Source organism: Boleophthalmus pectinirostris, unplaced genomic scaffold (genome assembly GCF_026225935.1).
Source record: "Boleophthalmus pectinirostris isolate CB_2022bp ecotype Guang Dong unplaced genomic scaffold, ASM2622593v1 HiC_scaffold_2, whole genome shotgun sequence".
Classification (NCBI taxonomy): Eukaryota; Metazoa; Chordata; class Actinopteri; order Gobiiformes; family Gobiidae; genus Boleophthalmus; species Boleophthalmus pectinirostris.
Window position 1 is genome coordinate 18,432,425 of NW_026571152.1, and position 22,899 is coordinate 18,455,323.

General features: G+C 36.6%; 1 protein-coding gene across 1 annotated transcript in view; it reads left to right on the top strand.

The window, feature by feature from the left end:
* Positions 1-777: 777 nt before the first annotated feature.
* glg1a (golgi glycoprotein 1a) overlaps positions 778-22,899 on the top strand; it is a 62,973-nt gene continuing 40,851 nt past the window's right edge. The window contains exon 1 of the mRNA XM_020932119.2: positions 778-1,163. Within this exon, the coding sequence (XP_020787778.1) occupies positions 840-1,163 (324 nt within the window). The 5' untranslated portion in view covers positions 778-839. The remainder of the gene's footprint in view (positions 1,164-22,899) is intronic.

The following is a 22,899-nucleotide window of genomic DNA, read 5'->3' on the forward strand; positions in this document are numbered from 1 at the left end:
TTAAACGTCTACTACATACCTTCAAATCATCCATCAATCTATGTTCATAGTTCATAGCATCAAAAACTGCATGCCTTGTGACAAATATGAGTTTAGATTACTAATAAATTATGAATCAAAGGCTATTATTCTTTATTAATAATTTATTTCTAGCTTCACCACCACACTTGTCTCTTAATATAACTCTGTAACAATGTAATGATGAAGCACAATAGACAATGATAGGCTGCAGGACAGGTTTTCTGGCTTAGGAGGTTACTCAGATCAAATGACACACTGACAATAGCATACCAGTCACACCTAGTGTGCTCTTCAGATATCTGACATGTTTGTTATTATCAGATAAAGCACATTCATATTAATGTAAAAGAGAGGTGCTCAGAAATTGTATTATTCTACTTTAATATAAAATGATATTATAGGCCTAGGTGGCATATTTCTGTGGTCACATGCAATTTATTTGTTTTTCATGAAGAAAGACAAATTTACTGAATTGACAATTATGCAAACTCGAGTTAATGGAGAAAAAGAATTTTGAACAAAATATTTTTTTTTCTGCTGTGCACCTGTCTTATCCTTTTTCTTTTTTTTTAGATTTTTATTTGCTGATTCCTAATTTTTTTTTTAAAAATGACACCGCTCAACTATTTCGTTTTCAGGTGAAATTTTTGCACCACACGAGCAGAGACATAAACACACAAAACAGGATAAAGCAAGTAAGTAAACGCACCTCAGCTCATGAATATGCATGAGCCCCGCTGCCATCTCCAGGGAACTCCTCCTGAATCCCATTTTTCCGACAGCTCGTGAATGCAGCGGCAGGCTCTGGCTCTGTGAAGATGGCGGACTGTATACGTGTTCCTCTGCTCCTGCTTTTGATGTGCATCTTCTCCTGTGTGCATCCGAACCGAGCCGAAAGCAACAAAGTTAACGCTAATGTCGAAAACGCCCCGAATCCGCCGGGAGGCCCTGTGCCGCCCGCTGTTATCCCAGCAGCCGGGGAGAGGAGCCCGGGAGCCGGGGCCTCGCTGCCTCGGAGGCGCTCTACCGGCTGGAAGTTGGCTGAGGAGGCGGTGTGCAGGGACGATCTGACCCGGCTTTGCCCCAAGAATTCCTGGAATAATAATCTGTCGGTGCTGGAGTGCCTGCAGGACAAGAAAGAGGTAAATTAGTAAAAATGACTTGTGTGCTTTTAGGAAAATACGCAGGGTGTGCCTCAACAGAAGCGCAGCTAACCGCTAGCTCTGCGCTAGCCTGTGTATTAAGAGGACGTCACGCCAAATATCCCTCATCAATTTCATAATTTGAAATGTATGGCACGCTCCCTCTAAGTAACGCTTTAATTTTAATCACAGAAACCACCTAATTTTATGCTAAGCAGCACAGTGTTTCTTTCGGCTTAGTTGTAACATATCAATGAGAAATAATTTTGGTAAAATCTTGATTGATGGTGCCTCACTTCTTACATTACGCATAAATAGCCCCTGATGTAAGAAATGAGACAATGAAATTCAACACAACTCTGTATCCTATGACTCACGGCATATACTTTATTCTGGACTACGTGGTTATTCAGAACCGAAGTTTGTATCCACTAACTTCAATACTCTCTTGAAATTTCCTGTGTTACTTGCTGGAGCAGCCTGTTTTGATTGTTGTATGCTCCATCGGCTATATGCAGACGGCAATAATCACCGTAGGCTACACACCAAGATTAAATTGAGGATGTGGCATGGCATATTTGCTTAAAGTTCGTTTATGACTTGGTACCTACTGTTTAACAATTAACTTTAGTTACGATTTATAGCCTAGCCTATTATTATGTAGTTTGACTCACACATAATAAATGAATCCCCTAAATGTATAGGAGAAATATAATGCAGAACATCATAACCTTTGCCACTGCATTATTAATCTTATAATCTACAAATTTTGGTTTTGTTGGGAAAGGTCATAGATTATTATAGTTAAATAAGTTAAACTGCTTCTTTACTCATAACATTTCCATAAGCAACAGGGATATGGGTCACAAGTGCATGGATTTGTATCAGCCATGTATTGTGTTGTGTCTGTACAGTGCAGCCTCTGTGTTTGGACATACCAGTGTTGCATTTCACCACAATCACCCTGACATAGCTGTTTGGCCTTTGTCAAGAAGAAAGTGTGGGGTTATATTAAGGTTGCCAACAGCTGTAACGACTGTAGTTTTCCCCAGTAACATTATTGGCTGGATGTTCTTTTAGCTAGATTTCAACCTTCCCCTGGTTTCTTCTTGGATTTGCACTGCGTTGTAATTACACCATAATTTCTCGCTGTGAACCCTAGCATTATGGGTAGTTAGCTGAAGTGAATGGTTGCTGACTGTGTAAGGACTGTTGCTGATCTACGCTTCTTTAAACTGTCATAGGCCTCCTTAGATAATTTTGTTGGACGTCATGCCCTCCAGTTGTTTAATTTTCTAGTGTATCCTATTTGATTAACAGTAAGAACAAGACCGGAAAGACTGCTTTCTCTAGAGTCTGCATAGCCTATTGTGAGATACGTTGTCTTGGGATAAACTGCTAAAAGTGATGTTCTAGTGATTAGTGTCGTCACAATACAAAAATTTCAACCTTGATTTTGATATTAAGGAATAGATTCGATACTCAATACCAATTTCAATACCACAATGATGATAAAAAACACTTTATGTAGACAGTTGAATGGCATTTTCAACATTATGTCATCATACTTTCTTTCATATTACCACGTGGCTTTATATCTACTGTATGTAATCCCTCAGTCATCCAGATATGTTCCATAAGGATCCATGTGTATACTAGTCTATGCAGTTTTATACTTATTCTGATTCAGCTCAAGATCATTCTAAAGATATTCGGGAAAGATTAATTTCGGTCCTGTGAATGTGACTTGCACTGTATGAAACTACTGCTGCTACTACTGTTGCTACTACTTAGGCTAAATTCAGGACATAGCTTGGGCATGCATCTGTATAAAAATGCAGAAAATTACACATTACTAAATCGGGACTAAACGTGACCTCTGACTGTGAGACAGACTACTAGCATATTGTGTCCAATCCAAATTTCTTTCAAATTTCAGTTTGTTATGTTAGTGATTGCTGATGAGTGAACTGTTTTACAGTTTAGAGGGTACATATAATGATACAATAGACAAAACTCATAAAAGTTGGACTTTTGTTTGTACAGAAGGAGCTATAAGGGCTACAACTTCCTGATTGTGGTGTCTTTGTTATTGTTGGGTGTCCAAAACATCAATTAATAATTAAAATAGTTTCTCATGTGAAGAACGTTTCATTGCAGATTGCGTTCTTTACATTCTTGGACATAATTGGTCATAATTTCTGATGACAGAGGCCTCCAAACTTATGAACCACAGAAGTTGAACCTCAGTTGTTGAGAATTGGATTCACAAACTTAGTCCTTTCACATTTGAACTATGATGTGTTTGAATTAGTGTTGTCACAATACTAACATTTCAAACTCTATGTCAATACTAAAGAATACTAAAAAAACACTTGATACTTGATACCAATTTTGACGCCCAAATTATAATTCTAAAAGCTCTTTTTTAAAGAAATACTATTTGTTTATTGTGTGGTCTTACACTTGTTCTGATTAAACTCAACTCAACTCAAATGTGACCTTTCTAAGTGTTCTAGAAAGGTCACATTTTTTATATCCAGTTATGAATTTTTTTTTTTTTCCAGTATCGATACTTGCTTAAACAAGTATCTAGCTTCAATACTCGTTTTAATATCAATTAATATTTGAGTTTCAATAACTTTTCACATTTTTTTAAGCTATTGTAAAAAAAAATAAAAATAAAAAATATATATATATATATATATATATATATATATATATATATATATATAAACCAGGTGAAAACATCTGCTCTGTGGCACTCTAGAATGTTGTGATCAAGGGCAGCAGTCGCTCAGTTGGTAGAACATTCGCCCACTGATCTGAAGGTTGGCGGTTCGAATCCAGCTCTTGACATAAACATCACAGGTTGAGTGGTCAGATCAACTGACCCACAGGTTGGCTGGTGTGATTCCAGCTCCCACAGATGAATGCTGTCGTTGTGTCCTTGGGCAAGACACTTAACCCACCTTGCCCACAGTGTCTGCGTACACTGGTGTGTGAATGTGTGTGTGAATGTGTGTGTGAATGGGTGAGTGGTTCCTTGTTGTAAAGCGCTTTGAGTGCCTTGAAGGTGGAAAAGCGCTATAGAAAAATGTGACCATTTACCCTCAAGTCAAATTAACCTAACGTCTTATGTGTCACACATACTTCCTGATTGAGGGTGAAATTGTATCTTCTTAGCTCTGAAACTGCTTACCCCAGTGCTAATTAGAGGCTTTCCTTTGTGCTTGTAAAATGTAATGATCTCCAACTATGTAACCTATTATTTAACATCATGTTGAACACCCACAATTGAGTTAATGTTTTGCAAATAGTATGTAGTTTGGCTATAAGCAAGCAGCTCAATCAGACAGAGCACTGAATATCTTTGTTCTAGATCCGATTCACTTGTTCTGTTGCAGCTATCAGTGAAAGTGAGTTTGACACCACTGGCCCAAAGCTAGTAGCAATTTAGGCCAGAGTGAATCCATTTTATCTCCAAAAAGAGGCACTGTCCCTTGGGAGAGGCGCTTACAGCCTGGAGCATGGCCGGATTAGAGTGTGATGTAGGGGAGTGTCTCGTCTGGACATGTTTGGACAGCACAGCAGGGGACTGATGCTGGGGGACTGATCACTGCGAACCAATACAGCAGTAACCAAAAGACAATTTGGAGAAATGAGTGAGGCTTGAATAACAAATTGAAATTATAATTTCAATAATCACAAACTTCAAATCGTAAAAGTACTATCATTTTAAAAGTGCAATGTGTAACTTTTCTGGTGGAGGGCCTGTCAAATACTTTTCTCCATGGAGATGTTATTGTTTTTTAAAATGTTTCACAGTATGGTATTAAATATTTCCATCTTCCAACCACGTTACAGGTCAGATCTGTGGAGAGGCGACCCCACTCACAGTTAGAATGGCTGGTTTTCTTGATATTTTTGAGTTATAAAAACCAGGGAGGAACCCAGAACCAAAAAGTCACACTGTGCACCTTCAAGAAATGTTGTCCGCCACTAGACTAAAAGTTTTTGCCTAATTATAATACCTTATGTAGTTTAGAAATTTACAAAACATGCTCTGTGATGAATGAGATTCTTCAAATATATCACTCTTTTTTTCAGAAATCTGGCAGCTTATTCATATTATTCATCAATGTTGTGTAATTATTTTTCAAAATAGTTCAGCCCATATCAGCAATGTATGCATTATATCATCACAAACAAAACACAATTTGGACAAAGGCAAAGCCCACTAGGCTGTTTACACAGGCCTTGTAATTTTTTATAATTAATTTAAATGTAATGTAGAGCACATTGTAGAAATGTGGATTTTTACTTTTCAGATTAGGTGCTGCAGAAAACGCCAAAATCAGTTTGACAAGCCTCGTTTTTTTAAATGATACTAATAAACAACTGTAGGAAAAGTCAGCACAGACATTTTCAAACTTGAGCAAAAGTATCAGCAATATTCATTTATTAGTTTTAAAAATGTCATGCTGTCTTTTTCACAAAACAACTTTTATCTGTCTCATTTTCATTCTTCACCCTTTAACCTTATACTTAAATCAAAATTGGCGGATCCAAAGTATGGTGTGAAAATCTGCAACAGGTTTCTATAGAAGTGGGAGACTTTTTGTAATGGTAATGTACTATGCACTTTAATGTAACACCATAAAGCACTTATAAATTAAACTTGTAATCAAGACATTCCAATTACGGTTTGATTAATCTGTGTAATTGTAATACTTGACATTGCAAATATCGGTGGCCGTAGCTGTCATAGCTATGCCTTATACTCAAGTTTTTCAGTTCATGTCTGGGCCAAAAGGAAATGTCTCAGCTCTCAAACAGAAGTGACACTGCTAAATAAAACCAAAAGCAATGCATCTAACCAATGTATTTTTATTCCAATATTTTTATTCCAATCCACAGTTGCTCAAGTAATTGATTTAAATAATTAAAATTGGCCTACACTTACATGAACTGTGTGCAAGATTTTGATTTAAAATTTCAGACATGGCTTTACTGGGAACAATTACAATGCTGTTTTATTTGTCTTTGCAAAAACTTTGGCCATGATGGCCGTGTTGCTAGTTATAATTTAGGGTTCATCATCACTATCTAAACTCCAGCACCTGCAGCCTATCATGAATGAGTGCTAGTGCAGCCTCTGCAGCTCAGTGTGGAAAGTCTGGAGGTTTTGAGATGTCACATGAGACATGGCCTGTCCATACTGAAAAACACGTGCAACTCTATGTGTACTCTTATCTGCAGGTTAAGACATTGGCAACTCTGGTTCAGTTGTGCCTGTGATTTACAGTTTCTTTAAATAATTGACATGCAATAAAACAGAATGGTTAGCAATGTGTACCTCATTAGCAGAGTACACAGCTGTCAACCAGTGGTTAGTAGGAGTGTAGTTCACTCTGAGTGAAATACAGGCTACAGATGTTAGAACCTTCAAGTGTCAACAGAAGTTTGTATTCACAGTCGACTAATTATTTTTCTGGGATTAAAAATATTTAAATAGACCTAAGCGGAAAGAAGAAGAGTGAATTAGCTGGAATTCGAAGGTAAATGTTGGGCTTTCTCTGTACCAATATTTGTTTTTGCATGCACTGGCTTGAGGTCTTGTGAGAGCAGTTAAGGTCAGATACATAGAGAGATTTGATCGTTTTGAGAGTTTATGCCAGAACAAAAACTATCTGCGTACCCTTTTGTCAATTAATCTAATTTTAATAGTGATCAAGATTCATAATATTAAATGGTCAGCTAGGGTCTTTTTTAATGGAATGGCTCATAGCCAGTCAGTACAAGAATGTGGTTTGGTGTTCAGAAAATGTACCATTTACTAAGTGGCACTGGCAAAATTTATGTTCATTGCTATTTTTATTGTTTTAATGAGACAAAATAAAACTGAATCAAAATATCTGGATTGTTAAATAGGAGGAGGGGAAAAAAAAGATTTTTTTTTGTCATATTGCAGACTTTTGGCCTGCATAGAAATTAATAAATTTATTTAATAAGGAGCTATGTGAACAGCCAAGATTTTCTGAGCAGCACACATCAATTTGTTGTCAACTGTGAAGAATTAAATAATAGATTTTTGNATTCAACACAACTCTGTATCCTATGACTCACGGCATATACTTTATTCTGGACTACGTGGTTATTCAGAACCGAAGTTTGTATCCACTAACTTCAATACTCTCTTGAAATTTCCTGTGTTACTTGCTGGAGCAGCCTGTTTTGATTGTTGTATGCTCCATCGGCTATATGCAGACGGCAATAATCACCGTAGGCTACACACCAAGATTAAATTGAGGATGTGGCATGGCATATTTGCTTAAAGTTCGTTTATGACTTGGTACCTACTGTTTAACAATTAACTTTAGTTACGATTTATAGCCTAGCCTATTATTATGTAGTTTGACTCACACATAATAAATGAATCCCCTAAATGTATAGGAGAAATATAATGCAGAACATCATAACCTTTGCCACTGCATTATTAATCTTATAATCTACAAATTTTGGTTTTGTTGGGAAAGGTCATAGATTATTATAGTTAAATAAGTTAAACTGCTTCTTTACTCATAACATTTCCATAAGCAACAGGGATATGGGTCACAAGTGCATGGATTTGTATCAGCCATGTATTGTGTTGTGTCTGTACAGTGCAGCCTCTGTGTTTGGACATACCAGTGTTGCATTTCACCACAATCACCCTGACATAGCTGTTTGGCCTTTGTCAAGAAGAAAGTGTGGGGTTATATTAAGGTTGCCAACAGCTGTAACGACTGTAGTTTTCCCCAGTAACATTATTGGCTGGATGTTCTTTTAGCTAGATTTCAACCTTCCCCTGGTTTCTTCTTGGATTTGCACTGCGTTGTAATTACACCATAATTTCTCGCTGTGAACCCTAGCATTATGGGTAGTTAGCTGAAGTGAATGGTTGCTGACTGTGTAAGGACTGTTGCTGATCTACGCTTCTTTAAACTGTCATAGGCCTCCTTAGATAATTTTGTTGGACGTCATGCCCTCCAGTTGTTTAATTTTCTAGTGTATCCTATTTGATTAAGAACAAGACCGGAAAGACTGCTTTAAGACTCTAGTTTCTGCATAGCATAGCCTATTGTGAGATACGTTGTCTTGGGATAAACTGCTAAAAGTGATGTTCTAGTGATTAGTGTCGTCACAATACAAAAATTTCAACCTTGATTTTGATATTAAGGAATAGATTCGATACTCAATACCAATTTCAATACCACAATGATGATAAAAAACACTTTATGTAGACAGTTGAATGGCATTTTCAACATTATGTCATCATACTTTCTTTCATATTACCACGTGGCTTTATATCTACTGTATGTAATCCCTCAGTCATCCAGATATGTTCCATAAGGATCCATGTGTATACTAGTCTATGCAGTTTTATACTTATTCTGATTCAGCTCAAGATCATTCTAAAGATATTCGGGAAAGATTAATTTCGGTCCTGTGAATGTGACTTGCACTGTATGAAACTACTGCTGCTACTACTGTTGTTGCTACTACTTAGGCTAAATTCAGGACATAGCTTGGGCATGCATCTGTATAAAAATGCAGAAAATTACACATTACTAAATCGGGACTAAACGTGACCTCTGACTGTGAGACAGACTACTAGCATATTGTGTGTCCAATCCAAATTTCTTTCAAATTTCAGTTTGTTATGTTAGTGATTGCTGATGAGTGAACTGTTTTACAGTTTAGAGGGTACATATATATATATAATGATACAATAGACAAAACATAATAAAAGTTGGACTTTTGTTTGTACAGAAGGAGCTATAAGGGCTACAACTTCCTGATTGTGGTGTCTTTGTTATTGTTGGGTGTCCAAAACATCAATTAATAATTAAAATAGTTTCTCATGTGAAGAACGTTTCATTGCAGATTGCGTTCTCTTACATTCTTGGACATAATTGGTCATAATTTCTGATGACAGAGGCCTCCAAACTTATATGAACCACAGAAGTTGAACCTCAGTTGTTGAGAATTGGATTCACAAACTTAGTCCTTTCACATTTGAACTATGATGTGTTTGAATTAGTGTTGTCACAATACTAACATTTCAAACTCTATGTCAATACTAAAGAATACTAAAAAAACACTTGATACTTGATACCAATTTTGACGCCCAAATTATAATTCTAAAAGCTCTTTTTTAAAGAAATACTATTTGTTTATTGTGTGTGGTCTTACACTTGTTCTGATTAAACTCTCAACTCAACTCAAATGTGACCTTTCTAAGTGTTCTAGAAAGGTCACATTTTTTATATCCAGTTATGAATTTTTTTTTTTTTTCCAGTATCGATACTTGCTTAAACAAGTATCTAGCTTCAATACTCGTTTTAATATCAATTAATATTTGAGTTTCAATAACTTTTCACATTTTTTTTAAGCTATTGTAAAAAAAATATAAATATAATAATATATTAATAAATAATATATATATAAAATAAATATATATATAAGGTGGGGTGAAAACATCTGCTCTGTGGCACTCTAGAATGTTTGTGATCAAGGGCAGCAGTCGCTCAGTTGGTAGAACATTCGCCCACTGATCTGAAAGGTGGCGGCGGTTCGAATCCAGCTCTTGACATAAACATCACAGGTCACAGGTTGATTCCAGTGATCTGATTGTGTGGGCCACAGCCCAGGTGGTGTGAATGCTGTGTGTGAATGGGTGAGTGGTTCCTTGTTGTAAAGCGCTTTGAAGTGAATTGTGTGCCTGAAGGTGGAAAAGCGCTATAGTGTTGAAAAATGAATGTGAATTTACCCCTTGAAGTCAAAAAAAAACCTCAAGTCAAAACGTCTTATGTGTCACACATACTTCCTGATTGAGGGTGAAATTGTATCTTCTTAGCTCTGAAACTGCTTACCCCAGTGCTAATTAGAGGCTTTCCTTTGTGCTTGTAAAATGTAATGATCTCCAACTATGTAACCTATTATTTAACATCATGTTGAACACCCACAATTGAGTTAATGTTTTGCAAATAGTATGTAGTTTGGCTATAAGCAAGCAGCTCAATCAGACAGAGCACTGAATATCTTTGTTCTAGATCCGATTCACTTGTTCTGTTGCAGCTATCAGTGAAAGTGAGTTTGACACCACTGGCCCAAAGCTAGTAGCAATTTAGGCCAGAGTGAATCCATTTTATCTCCAAAAAGAGGCACTGTCCCTTGGGAGAGGCGCTTACAGCCTGGAGCATGGCCGGATTAGAGTGTGATGTAGGGGAGTGTCTCGTCTGGACATGTTTGGACAGCACAGCAGGGGACTGATGCTGGGGGACTGATCACTGCGAACCAATACAGCAGTAACCAAAAGACAATTTGGAGAAATGAGTGAGGCTTGAATAACAAATTGAAATTATAATTTCAATAATCACAAAATTCAAATCGTAAAAGTACTATCATTTTAAAAAGTGCAATGTGTAACTTTTCTGGTGGAGGGCCTGTCAAATACTTTTCTCCATGGAGATGTTATTGTTTTTTAAAATGTTTCACAGTATGGTATTAAATATTTCCATCTTCCAACCACGTTACAGGTCAGATCTGTGGAGAGGCGACCCCACTCACAGTTAGAATGGCTGGTTTTCTTGATATTTTTGAGTTATAAAACCAGGGAGGAACCCAGAACCAAAAAGTCACACTGTGCACCTTCAAGAAATGTTGTCCGCCACTAGACTAAAAGTTTTTGCCTAATTATAATACCTTATGTAGTTTAGAAATTTACAAAACATGCTCTGTGATGAATGAGATTCTTCAAATATATCACTCTTTTTTTCAGAAATCTGGCAGCTTATTCATATTATTCATCAATGTTGTGTAATTATTTTTCAAAATAGTTCAGCCCATATCAGCAATGTATGCATTATATCATCACAAACAAAACACAATTTGGACAAAGGCAAAGCCCACTAGGCTGTTTACACAGGCCTTGTAATTTTTTATAATTAATTTAAATGTAATGTAGAGCACATTGTAGAAATGTGGATTTTTACTTTTCAGATTAGGTGCTGCAGTTTTCAGAATTAGGTGCTGCAGAAAATCAGTTTTGACAAGCCTCGTTTTTTTTTAAATGATACTAATAAACAACTGTAGGAAAAGTCAGCACAGACATTTTCAAACTTGAGCAAAAGTATCAGCAATATTCATTTATTAGTTTTAAAAATGTCATGCTGTCTTTTTCACAAAACAACTTTTATCTGTCTCATTTTCATTCTTCACCCTTTAACCTTATACTTAAATCAAAATTGGCGGATCCAAAGTATGGTGTGAAAATCTGCAACAGGTTTCTATAGAAGTGGGAGACTTTTTGTAATGGTAATGTACTATGCACTTTAATGTAACACCATAAAGCACTTATAAATTAAACTTGTAATCAAGACATTCCAATTACGGTTTGATTAATCTGTGTAATTGTAATACTTGACATTGCAAATATCGGTGGCCGTAGCTGTCATAGCTATGCCTTATACTCAAGTTTTTCAGTTCATGTCTGGGCCAAAAGGAAATGTCTCAGCTCTCAAACAGAAGTGACACTGCTAAATAAAACCAAAAGCAATGCATCTAACCAATGTATTTTTATTCCAATATTTTTATTCCAATCCACAGTTGCTCAAGTAATTGATTTAAATAATTAAAATTGGCCTACACTTACATGAACTGTGTGCAAGATTTTGATTTAAAATTTCAGACATGGCTTTACTGGGAACAATTACAATGCTGTTTTATTTGTCTTTGCAAAAACTTTGGCCATGATGGCCGTGTTGCTAGTTATAATTTAGGGTTCATCATCACTATCTAAACTCCAGCACCTGCAGCCTATCATGAATGAGTGCTAGTGCAGCCTCTGCAGCTCAGTGTGGAAAGTCTGGAGGTTTTGAGATGTCACATGAGACATGGCCTGTCCATACTGAAAAACACGTGCAACTCTATGTGTACTCTTATCTGCAGGTTAAGACATTGGCAACTCTGGTTCAGTTGTGCCTGTGATTTACAGTTTCTTTAAATAATTGACATGCAATAAAACAGAATGGTTAGCAATGTGTACCTCATTAGCAGAGTACACAGCTGTCAACCAGTGGTTAGTAGGAGTGTAGTTCACTCTGAGTGAAATACAGGCTACAGATGTTAGAACCTTCAAGTGTCAACAGAAGTTTGTATTCACAGTCGACTAATTATTTTTCTGGGATTAAAAATATTTAAATAGACCTAAGCGGAAAGAAGAAGAGTGAATTAGCTGGAATTCGAAGGTAAATGTTGGGCTTTCTCTGTACCAATATTTGTTTTTGCATGCACTGGCTTGAGGTCTTGTGAGAGCAGTTAAGGTCAGATACATAGAGAGATTTGATCGTTTTGAGAGTTTATGCCAGAACAAAAACTATCTGCGTACCCTTTTGTCAATTAATCTAATTTTAATAGTGATCAAGATTCATAATATTAAATGGTCAGCTAGGGTCTTTTTTAATGGAATGGCTCATAGCCAGTCAGTACAAGAATGTGGTTTGGTGTTCAGAAAATGTACCATTTACTAAGTGGCACTGGCAAAATTTATGTTCATTGCTATTTTTATTGTTTTAATGAGACAAAATAAAACTGAATCAAAATATCTGGATTGTTAAATAGGAGGAGGGGAAAAAAAAGATTTTTTTTTGTCATATTGCAGACTTTTGGCCTGCATAGAAATTAATAAATTTATTTAATAAGGAGCTATGTGAACAGCCAAGATTTTCTGAGCAGCACACATCAATTTGTTGTCAACTGTGAAGAATTAAATAATAGATTTTTGAGCTAATGCATTGGCGTTGATGTAGCTTTTCCATCATCTGTTCTAAGACTGTTATTAACTTATGGTGTCTATAGATAATTATGTCAACCTGTTCAATAATGATCAGTGAATGGTAAACTAATGTCCAGTTCAAATGCAGTTGTGTAATGAACAGAGCTGAGAGTCTCCTGAGACATGACAATCAATAAAGAATGACGTCATGCATGTTATGGGTCATCAGAGGGGCTTGTGTCAGGAGGTGAGTTTGTGGACAGAAATAGATTGTGAGGTGATGTATCTTCAAACATGGTCTAATCTCATGTAGTTCTCAACAAGGTGTCATGTGGTTGGCCCTTGACCTAAAAAGTCAAGTTTGTGTTCCTTTTTAAGTTTCCTTTTTAAATCCATTACAATGTGAAACACTTAGTAGTCAGTTTCTCTCTAGTCAGAAGTCATTTATTCAACCTTAGAGCTTTAATCTTATCATAGTAATGTTAGATATGATGAATAAATAAATTAATTTCCCTCTTTGTTTCTTGTATTATTTTATTAGTTCATGTTTCAGTTTCAAATATGAATGCTCCTGGATGTGTTTGAAATGTAATCTGTGAACTGTTTGGTTATACAACCAAAATCAAAATTGCAATTTAATATTTTAACCTTTTTGTAGCCCTATCTAAATTACTATAACAGCATCATGTATTCACAGCAATTAACCAAGACAAGCTGTAACATTAATATTCAAACATTCATAACTTATTTATATTGGTGCTTCCCATTTTATTTCCCCAATGTATAATTTATAATACAAAGCTATTTGTTTCTAATGTGACCTGACAAGACACAGCACTGTCTTTGGATCATCCAACTAATAGCAACCGCATTAGTGAACATTTCAAAAGAAACTGTATGTAAATGTACAGGATGTTTTTGGTGCAGAAATGGCAATGCAAGTACATTCTCCCAGTTTACGGTGACACTGACTATGTGTGAATATTCTCTCAGTTCTGATACATCCAGTGAGCACTTTGAAATAACAACAAGGTGCAATACAAAACAGCCAATTGCACAATTAAGCAAGGCATATTCAATGGGTGGCTTTCACATTTTAGACTTTAATTATATTATAATTACAGATGGCAGGAGGAGGCCTATATGAAACTATTGTTATTTGGAAGAAATATCCAAACGGGAAATCCTCAAATGTTGAACCTCATCATTATTTGTTTAGGATTAGTGCTACAAACCTGCAGTATGAGTCTAATCTTATGTCTTAAAATCCTTTCAACTGACAACAAGGCAACTATGCCTGAGCTTTTGTGGTTGAGTAATGGCACCACTTTCTAACGCTATTGTGAACAAATAATTTCACTTTTGTTTATTTATACTGACAGGGAAAGCACTGAATGTTGCCAATTTTTCTTTCATGTGGCTAGGCCCAGTAATTAGAGATATTAACCATCAACAAATTCCACCACAGAATTCTGACTTGTCCTACAGCTCTGTTTTAACCTATTTATGAATGTTGTGATGTCATATGAACACAATATATTCTGCCCTTTAATCTAGCATGAAATAAAATGATAAACTTGTTAAAATAAACTTGGAAATTATACTGCTAGGCAAATCTTTCCAAAGAAGTCAGTGACGATAATTACAAAACAAATTTCTTTTGTTTCCCAATGGGTTTTAATTTCATATTATATTAAGTAGAAAAATGTACTGCTTTGTTAAGTTGAAGTAACAAATAAATACAAGAATCATATTTCAAAACATGTTTGTACAGATCTAAACTACAGGGTTAGCAGTTTTTATGCATAATAAGATGTAATGTGATATTTAGTTGTTTATGGAGGAAATTAGATCAGTTTTAAACTATAAGGATTATAGAGTGTTGTGTATGTGAATCCAGTCTACTGTGCCCTTTAATCTATCTTCCTCTGTTTCCCAATGAGTTCTTTCATATTGTAAGTAGAAAAAAGTTACTGTTGCGTGAAGTTGAACTGACAAACTCATACAACAAGCACAAGAATCACATTTCAGAACATGTTCATACAGATCTAGACTACAAACTACAGCCTTAGCAGTAGAGCCCGACTGAAATGGATTTTGCTGTGGCCGATATGAAACCGATATAATGGGAGTTGGAGCTGCCGATAGCCGATATAATAGCCGATATATTTAGTGATGTAAAAATTCACTGTAAATGTTGAATTGTTCAAAAAAATTAGGTTTGGCTCTGGTGGATTTTAAATTGTCATTTATTGTTATTCTGCTTCTTTACATCATATTTACAGACAGTAGGTTGGCTTAATGGCATTTTTGCATCACATTCTAGACACTAGTGATGGGTATTCCAGTTCTTTTTAGAGAACCGGCTCTTTTGGATCAGCTCACTAAAAGCTGCTGGTTCTTTTGGCTCCCAAGCGGCTCTTCAGATTGTTTTGTTGCAAGCAGTTCTAAAGCAGGACTGAATCAGGACTGAACCAGGTCTAAACCAGGACTGAAAAAGGACTAAACCCGGGACTTATTTATTTTATGCTAAATTACAGCCAAATATGCACCTTTTTTTTTTTTTTTTTTTTTTTTTTTTTAATCCTATGTACACGCAAATTTCTCAAAGTTTTGTTTTCAGCCGCTGTCAAACTACCACGAGTCTGCACGTGGCGTGACGAGAAAAAAAAGTGAGAGAAAGAGAAAACACGACTCCCAATAAGGATCAGGCTCCCGTCGTTCGCTTCAAAGAGCCGGATCTAAGAGTCATTTCGTTCGCGACGGACCCATAACTAGTAAAGAAACTAGCGCTATTAGCCTTTAGCCGTAAATACGTGCGCGCCGCGGTAATTAATTATATGCGCAAATGTCATAATTCACACGTCTATTCACAGCTCATTTACATATCAATGCAGGTCCAGTAACAAATATACGGCCAATGTAGTCACTTTACAATAGACCAATAGAAAACAGCCTGTTTATGTGCGGGAGCTACAGCAGCTAACCCATAACAAATGACCAAAACTAGCTTCAAAGTCGACATATTTCCAACACTCACTGCTCACACAGGCTCCTCCTCACATCACAAGTCTGCATTAATGAATGTCCTTTTAATCCAGACTCAAACCGATTGTTGAAGAATATAATCTCAATGTTTGGATCTGTGTGTGCGCGTGTAAACAAACGCACGTGAGTGACGCGACTCTGTGGTGTGTTCAGGGACAGTACGGACGCACACACAGACAAATGACTCCGTAGATAAATAATGATGTGGAGCCACATATTGGGACATTTATCTGTCTGTAAATTGGATTAAATGAACATAATGTAGAGAATCTAAGATTTTTAAAGACGTATCACATGCCCACGCGAAATATCGGCCCCTATCTGCAAGCATATCGGCCGATAGCCGATATGCCTCCAGGTGCCCATATCGGTCGATAATATCGGCCAACCGATATATCGGTCGGGCTCTACTTAGCAGTATTTATGCAGTATAATATATAAGATGTGTGTGGGGATTTGGCTCAATTTTACAATTTAGAAATTCTAGATTGGGTACACAGGACGTCACATCAGTCTATTCTTCCCTTTAATCTATCACGAAATAAAATGATGAGTTAAATCTTGAAATTCTACTGCAAGGCAAATCAAAAAGTCCAGTGTGATGATAATTATAAAATCATCTAGCTCCTCCACCCTTGTTAGCTTGGCATTGAATCCACCATGTTGACTCATCCTTTGTTTTTGTTCCCCATGCTGCAGATAAATGAGTTTAAGAAGGCTTTATCTAGACTCCGTTTTTTCTGCACAGTGGAGCGTTTCCCAGCCGATGTCGTGTCACGCTTTCACCTCGAGACTGTGCAAAGGTTGTGCTTGGTGGATTACTTATTTCTCATCTCTTACCTGAATTGACCGAACCTTTAATTTCGGTGTCACTGGGTCTCGGAGGTGATAAATTGTTGCCAAAACGAAGGCAAAGAGGAAGTGTTTAGGGTGATTTGAGATGGTTATGAAAATGTCTCACTAGGGATGGGTGATATGTCCAAAAATAAATATGGTTGGTTTAGTGGATTTACTAAAAACTGCAGTTCATCAAAAGTGTAGCTTTCTTCATTCAGGCATCAATACAGCATGCCTGCAGTTGTACAATAGTTTCATTTTAGCCATGTTTTGAGTAATCCTGCACTCCCTTGTTAGCTGACACTGCTCCTCCATGTTTTTAAAGTCCATACATCTTCACCTGACTCATACTGGACATTTCTAAGCTAAGCAGCTTCACTGCTGAGATTGTTTTTAGTTAATTTGTTGTTGCAACCTCTGTTGCTGTTGTGTTTTGATTTTTTTTATTTTAATTTTTCAGTAACTACTAGAAAGTACAAAAAAAACCCTTAAAATACCAAAGGTACAGTGAGTAAAAGCGTTTTACATTTATATATTACATATTAAAAATGTATTGGTTGTTGTATTGTGTCTTATAAGCTTATAATTATTTTAACCAATGTCAGAAAGACGACTGCAGTTTGTGTTCATATCTGCTGCAACCGTCGCAAGCACTGGACCGTGTCTCATGCAGAGAGATAATACAACTATTCATTGTTAAGAAGAGCTAGTTCATTTAAACACATTTTTGGAGGATTTTTTATCCACATTTTTATTGCATTTTACTGTCAGCACAGCAGTCTGTTTGCAATGGTCCACTTATTCTTCCTTTTTCAAATGTATTCTGAGTATCCTAATTATTCACAGAAATAAGTAAGTATATAAGCGCTTTTCACAACATTCAGAGTTTTAGAATTTTGCTATCAAGGTATTGCTAACAACTAATATGCTAACTGTGCACTTCCTGGTTTAGACATAAATAAAAACACTTTATAATTATATGCAGACAGCACACAGCCATGAAAGCAAATCGGGTACAGCAACTCATTTGGCAACTGATTTGATCTGAATATGCGAATGCCACAACAGCACCAGAGCTGAAGCCTCATGTCCAAATGTAAGACTGCTGTCCTTTTGTGTTTCACAACGGGACATGTGACACTCTGGATGTTTTTCAATTATTAACTTTTTTAACGGAAGACATTTTTTGTTTTATGATTGACGATTTTATGATTGCCATAGTTCATATTTACAATGATGGGGGTGGGGGTGTTATTGCTTTACCTGGAATGTTTTCCAGTAGGGCTTTAATTATGCCTTAACCTGTCCATTAAACTGTAACTTGGCCTAGTAGTAGGTAGGAGATAAGTATAATACTACATACCAGGTACTGTGGAACATTCCGGGCAAATCAATGATGTCTTCTTGGGGACAAGGACAAGCAGTTTACGGACCCAGGACTCCCCCACCAAAAAAGTTACAGTGCACCTTTAAAACAAACATACATAACACAATGAGTTGCTGTAAAACTTCAGGTAGAGGAACTTATGAAATAAATGAGAAAATGTGTAAAGGAAAGGTAAAGGTCTTGGTTTGAAATATTTGTGCATCTAGTCTAACCTGGTATTTGTATTACAGAAACAGTTTTCTTTTATTAAGGCCCCATAAAAATATAGCACAGCTGTGTTGGCTGGCCTATTATGTTGACACATAATGCTCTCTGCTTTTCCTTTCTTTCCCAATGAGTTCTAGTTTCATATTTTATTTAGAAGAAAAAAAAAAAAAAACTTACTCTTACATGAAGTTGAATTGACAAATACAAGAATCAAATTTCAGAACCTGTTTGTACAGATCTAAACTACAGAGTAAGCTTTTAGGCAGAATAACAAAGGATATTTTGTTGTTTGTGGAGGACATTTACTAGTGGCATTTATTCAAATTGTGATTTGATTGTGATTAAAGATGCTGTATCAGATTTTTATTGTCTTTAAAACAGAACTAGTTCATTTTAAACAGTTTGCAGTGGTCTAAAGTTTATAAGCATAACTTTCAGAGACCAGAATGGAGTCTCTGAAAGTTAGCAACTACTAGCAGCATACTAACACACACATCCCGATTATTACACAATAAAACAGCACACAGAAGACATATACTGTATAAGCAGCTGTTGAGGTCAAAATATATGTACTGGGGCAAGACAAATTTTGCTCTAATACATGGGAAGACATTAGGAACAGGGCCTTTACTATTGCAGCCTTAAGCTAAACTATTCTAAATGCTTCTTGTGTGCATTTGGGGAGGCTCAGCTGGCGCTCTTGTTGGAGGGTGATGTTGGGTTACTCGTTTTAGAATGGCAGCATATTTGTGTGTGTGGTTTTGTGTGTGTGTGTGCGTGTGTGTGTGTGTGCGTGTGTGGTTTTGTGTACGTGGAGCAGGAGGTCCAGAGGGAGGCAGCTCCAGACACTCGGGACAGGCTCGTTCTGACAGCCCTCTGCATTGTCTGAGGTTAGCTGTGCGCTGGATATGTGCAGAAGACACAAACAGGCATGCATTCACTTCAACCACGCAACTGAATACACAGCGTGTATACTGTAGTGTTTGAATGGGACTTTCCTCCATACTACCTAGACTATGAATGCTAAGGTTGAGATAAGCTACCGATTTATTGAAAATTTGACAGAATTTTGAGTTTTGACCAATTACTTAATTACAATCAGACTGGCAATTTGTGTGTTTTTAAAAAAATCCAGTTTTAAGTCACAGCACATACTTAAACTGTGTGGTATTTGCTAACACATTGCATATTTGGATCATCATTGTTTTGAAAATGTTTGAAAACATGTCAATTAAGTTTCTCTTGTTTTTGACACTCTGGGCACCCCCTCCCTGTATCACTCTCACGTCGGAGTGCTATTACATTACAGTCAGTGTGCTTTTCACTAATGAAACAGCACATTGCATCAGGTTTGTAAAGTTGTAGTGATTTGTTTTGTATCATGATTTTGTATATTTATGGAGAATTGTTGTGCAGGAGCAAGGGTTACGTAGGCTTGTGGGCTGAGCACTGGACACAGTCGCACTGCTAACCGCAAGGAGGGTTCGAATAGGGCCCTGGAGAGATTGCTAGATTACACAAACATGCGTAAATGACCTCTAAAACTTCTTCAGGCATGTTTTTGACAAGGGAACAACATTCCAAAGATTTTGCATAATACGTCCTCTTTAAAGAAGTGTAACATTTGGGGTAAGCTTGATATGTTAACTGAGAAACAAATGCAAAATTATCTCACTTGTAGCTGATTTTTTTGTTTCTTCTAAGAATAGAATATAATTGATAAACTTGGAGCTATTAGGGTATTTCTATCTAGTTTCACAATAAACCAAACTGAAAAAAATTTTTTTTTTGAAATGATAGTTTAATATAATGTTTATCTCCTTTTCTTTTTGTCAGACATAGGACTTAAACAGCCTATAATACATTGCAGTTTTTCCATATTGTCCTGATCTCGACAGACGTCAGCAAGCCATCTCTACCCTGCTAATAAACCCATAGAGGACGGAAGGGGCCCTTATTACTTAATGACAGCACATCATGTTTGTTTACCCCCTGTCACTTATCCAGTTATGCTGATTATGATGGATGACAATTGTCTCTTCAAATAATCAGAAATAATCAGGTTTCTGGGTCAAAGATGGAACAAAACACAAATTAAGTTGTTAAGTCATTAGCTTGTTCCTTGTATCTTATTGTGTGTGTGTGTGTGTTTTTTTGGTCATAATTAGGCTGTTTTCAGTGTCCATTCAACCGTAGTTGTGAAATAGGTAGCCCTCCTCTGGGTAAACTCTTCTACATTCAAACATGAAGCACTTATTATTCCCTGTATCACACTGCTGTGCTAATTGGCTATTCAGCTATGTAAAGCAGTCTTATTTATAGGCCTTGAAACACTTACATTGTTCACTGGTCTCTTATAGCATTACTTATTTGTTCAAATAAGGATGAACTGACTGATCTTGCTTGTTTTTCCTGAGATATAACATTTTAGACAAACTAGTAATAAGTATGGCATTAAACTGGGTTGTCACCACGGAGGTGACACTAACAGGCCAAACTGCAGGTCAGGTGTTTGATTACCGGTATTTATTTTAATGAACTTTTTAGCAATACACTTGTTTTATTTAATATTGCAAAGTCACCATCACCATCTACAGTCAACTAAAGAAATTATTGGTCGATTAAAGACATGTCCTGGATCAGTTGGTTGACAAAAAGGGAGCGTGGCAAAAGCTCTCACCAACCTTTCCTTTCTGTTGCTGTCCCATGGATATGAATAATCTAAAATAAAATAGTAGTTGACTTAAAGTTGCATTGTGTAACTTTTCTGGTTGAGGGTTCGTCAAACCCTTTTCTTCATAGAGCTGTTATTGCTTTGTTTGGAATGTTTCACAGTATGGTATTAAACCTTTCTATCTTCATGATGACCAAACCAGACCAAGTTACAGGCCAGATCTGTGCAGAGGCGACCCCGCTCGCAGTCAGAATACCTGTTTTTTGAGGTATTTTTGAGCAGTAAAACCACCTATAATTGAATACATGTAAGGTGGAGCTGTTTAATGTCTACTATTGGAAATTCTAGGCAGAGCAATGACATATCCTTAGAAACAAGCAGGTGATGGACCAAACCAACCAAAAAGTTACATTGTGCACCTTTAATACAAATGTCAGTTGACTAAAACATCATCAACCGATTAATCGACTAAACTACTGAAGGCTTACAGTTCCACAGATCTCATCCAAACCTCTTATTCCATTGACGATGAATCTAAAAATAACATCTGAACATGAAGAATCTTCCTCTCCCTCACAAACATTGTCCTGTCTTTAATGCGTTTTCTGAAAAGGCCAAAGTGAGGCTGTGCTGTGATGGCGTCCATTATCCCTCCGCTGTCTGCACACGTCACGCTCGGGCAAAAGGAAGAAAGTGCTGCTCACAAATGACTCTTTAATTATGTCTGTGTCACAGGGCTATTAAACCACGAGTCTGCTCTATTCTTACATCACCATATCCACCCAGCAGGCTTCATGGGCGGCAAATGGGCTTTACAAGAGGAGAATACATAAAAATATAGGTTGTTTTTAGATGTTAATATTTGATGTTGTATTCTTAAACACCTACACTCCACCCACAAGCACTTTTCAAATGGAGCTATAAAGCTGCTAAACTGAACACTACCTGGAGGACTAAAGAAGGGTGAGGGGAGGATGAGAGTCGGGGTCTAGAGGTAAAAGGAGCAGGTCTAGCAGTAGGGGTGTAACGTGATTCTAAAATATGACTATATGCATCATCTAAGTAAGAGCTATGCATTTTTATTAATTTAGATTATAAATCTTTATTTTTTTTCTTTAATGTTAGGTGGCACCATAAAAAAATTGCACTTTTCTTTGCTTGACCCTTACCTTTTGCCATTGCTGTTGTCATCAAGTAATCGCACTGAAGAAAAAGCTACTAGAATAGGCAAATTTATTGCCAATCTATCTCCCTCAGCCTGTCTGTGTGCGCTGCTGTCTGCCCCCACTCCCATTCCCTGTCTGTGATCCAGCTCCTTACCTTTTCTCCTCTGTCTCTTCTCTGGTGCGCGGGTAGCATGCTTGTTGTTGTTAGCATTACTGTGACAGTAATGAACTTTAGAATTAAGCTGACTACCTTAAGACCTGTAACATGTAACTTAAATGTAAGCAACTGAAACAATAAGAGCTCCAGCTTTACCCTGACTAAGCTCTTTAGTTACAAGATATGATATTGATAATGATGTTGATTGCAAACTGGCACTATATGCTTTTCATTTTTAAAAAATCAGGCCTTTTGACTAAAACTTGTATTTAAAGTATGCAAAGATAAAAACTCTGATGTGACAATTACTTGAATCAAAAATTTGTTATCATTATTACTTATTGTGATTCATACAACTTATATTGATGAAAGTTTAAACTTATCTTAAATGTTGTAGAATTGTTCCTAGATGATAAAGTGCTTTTAGCCCAAGGCCTAT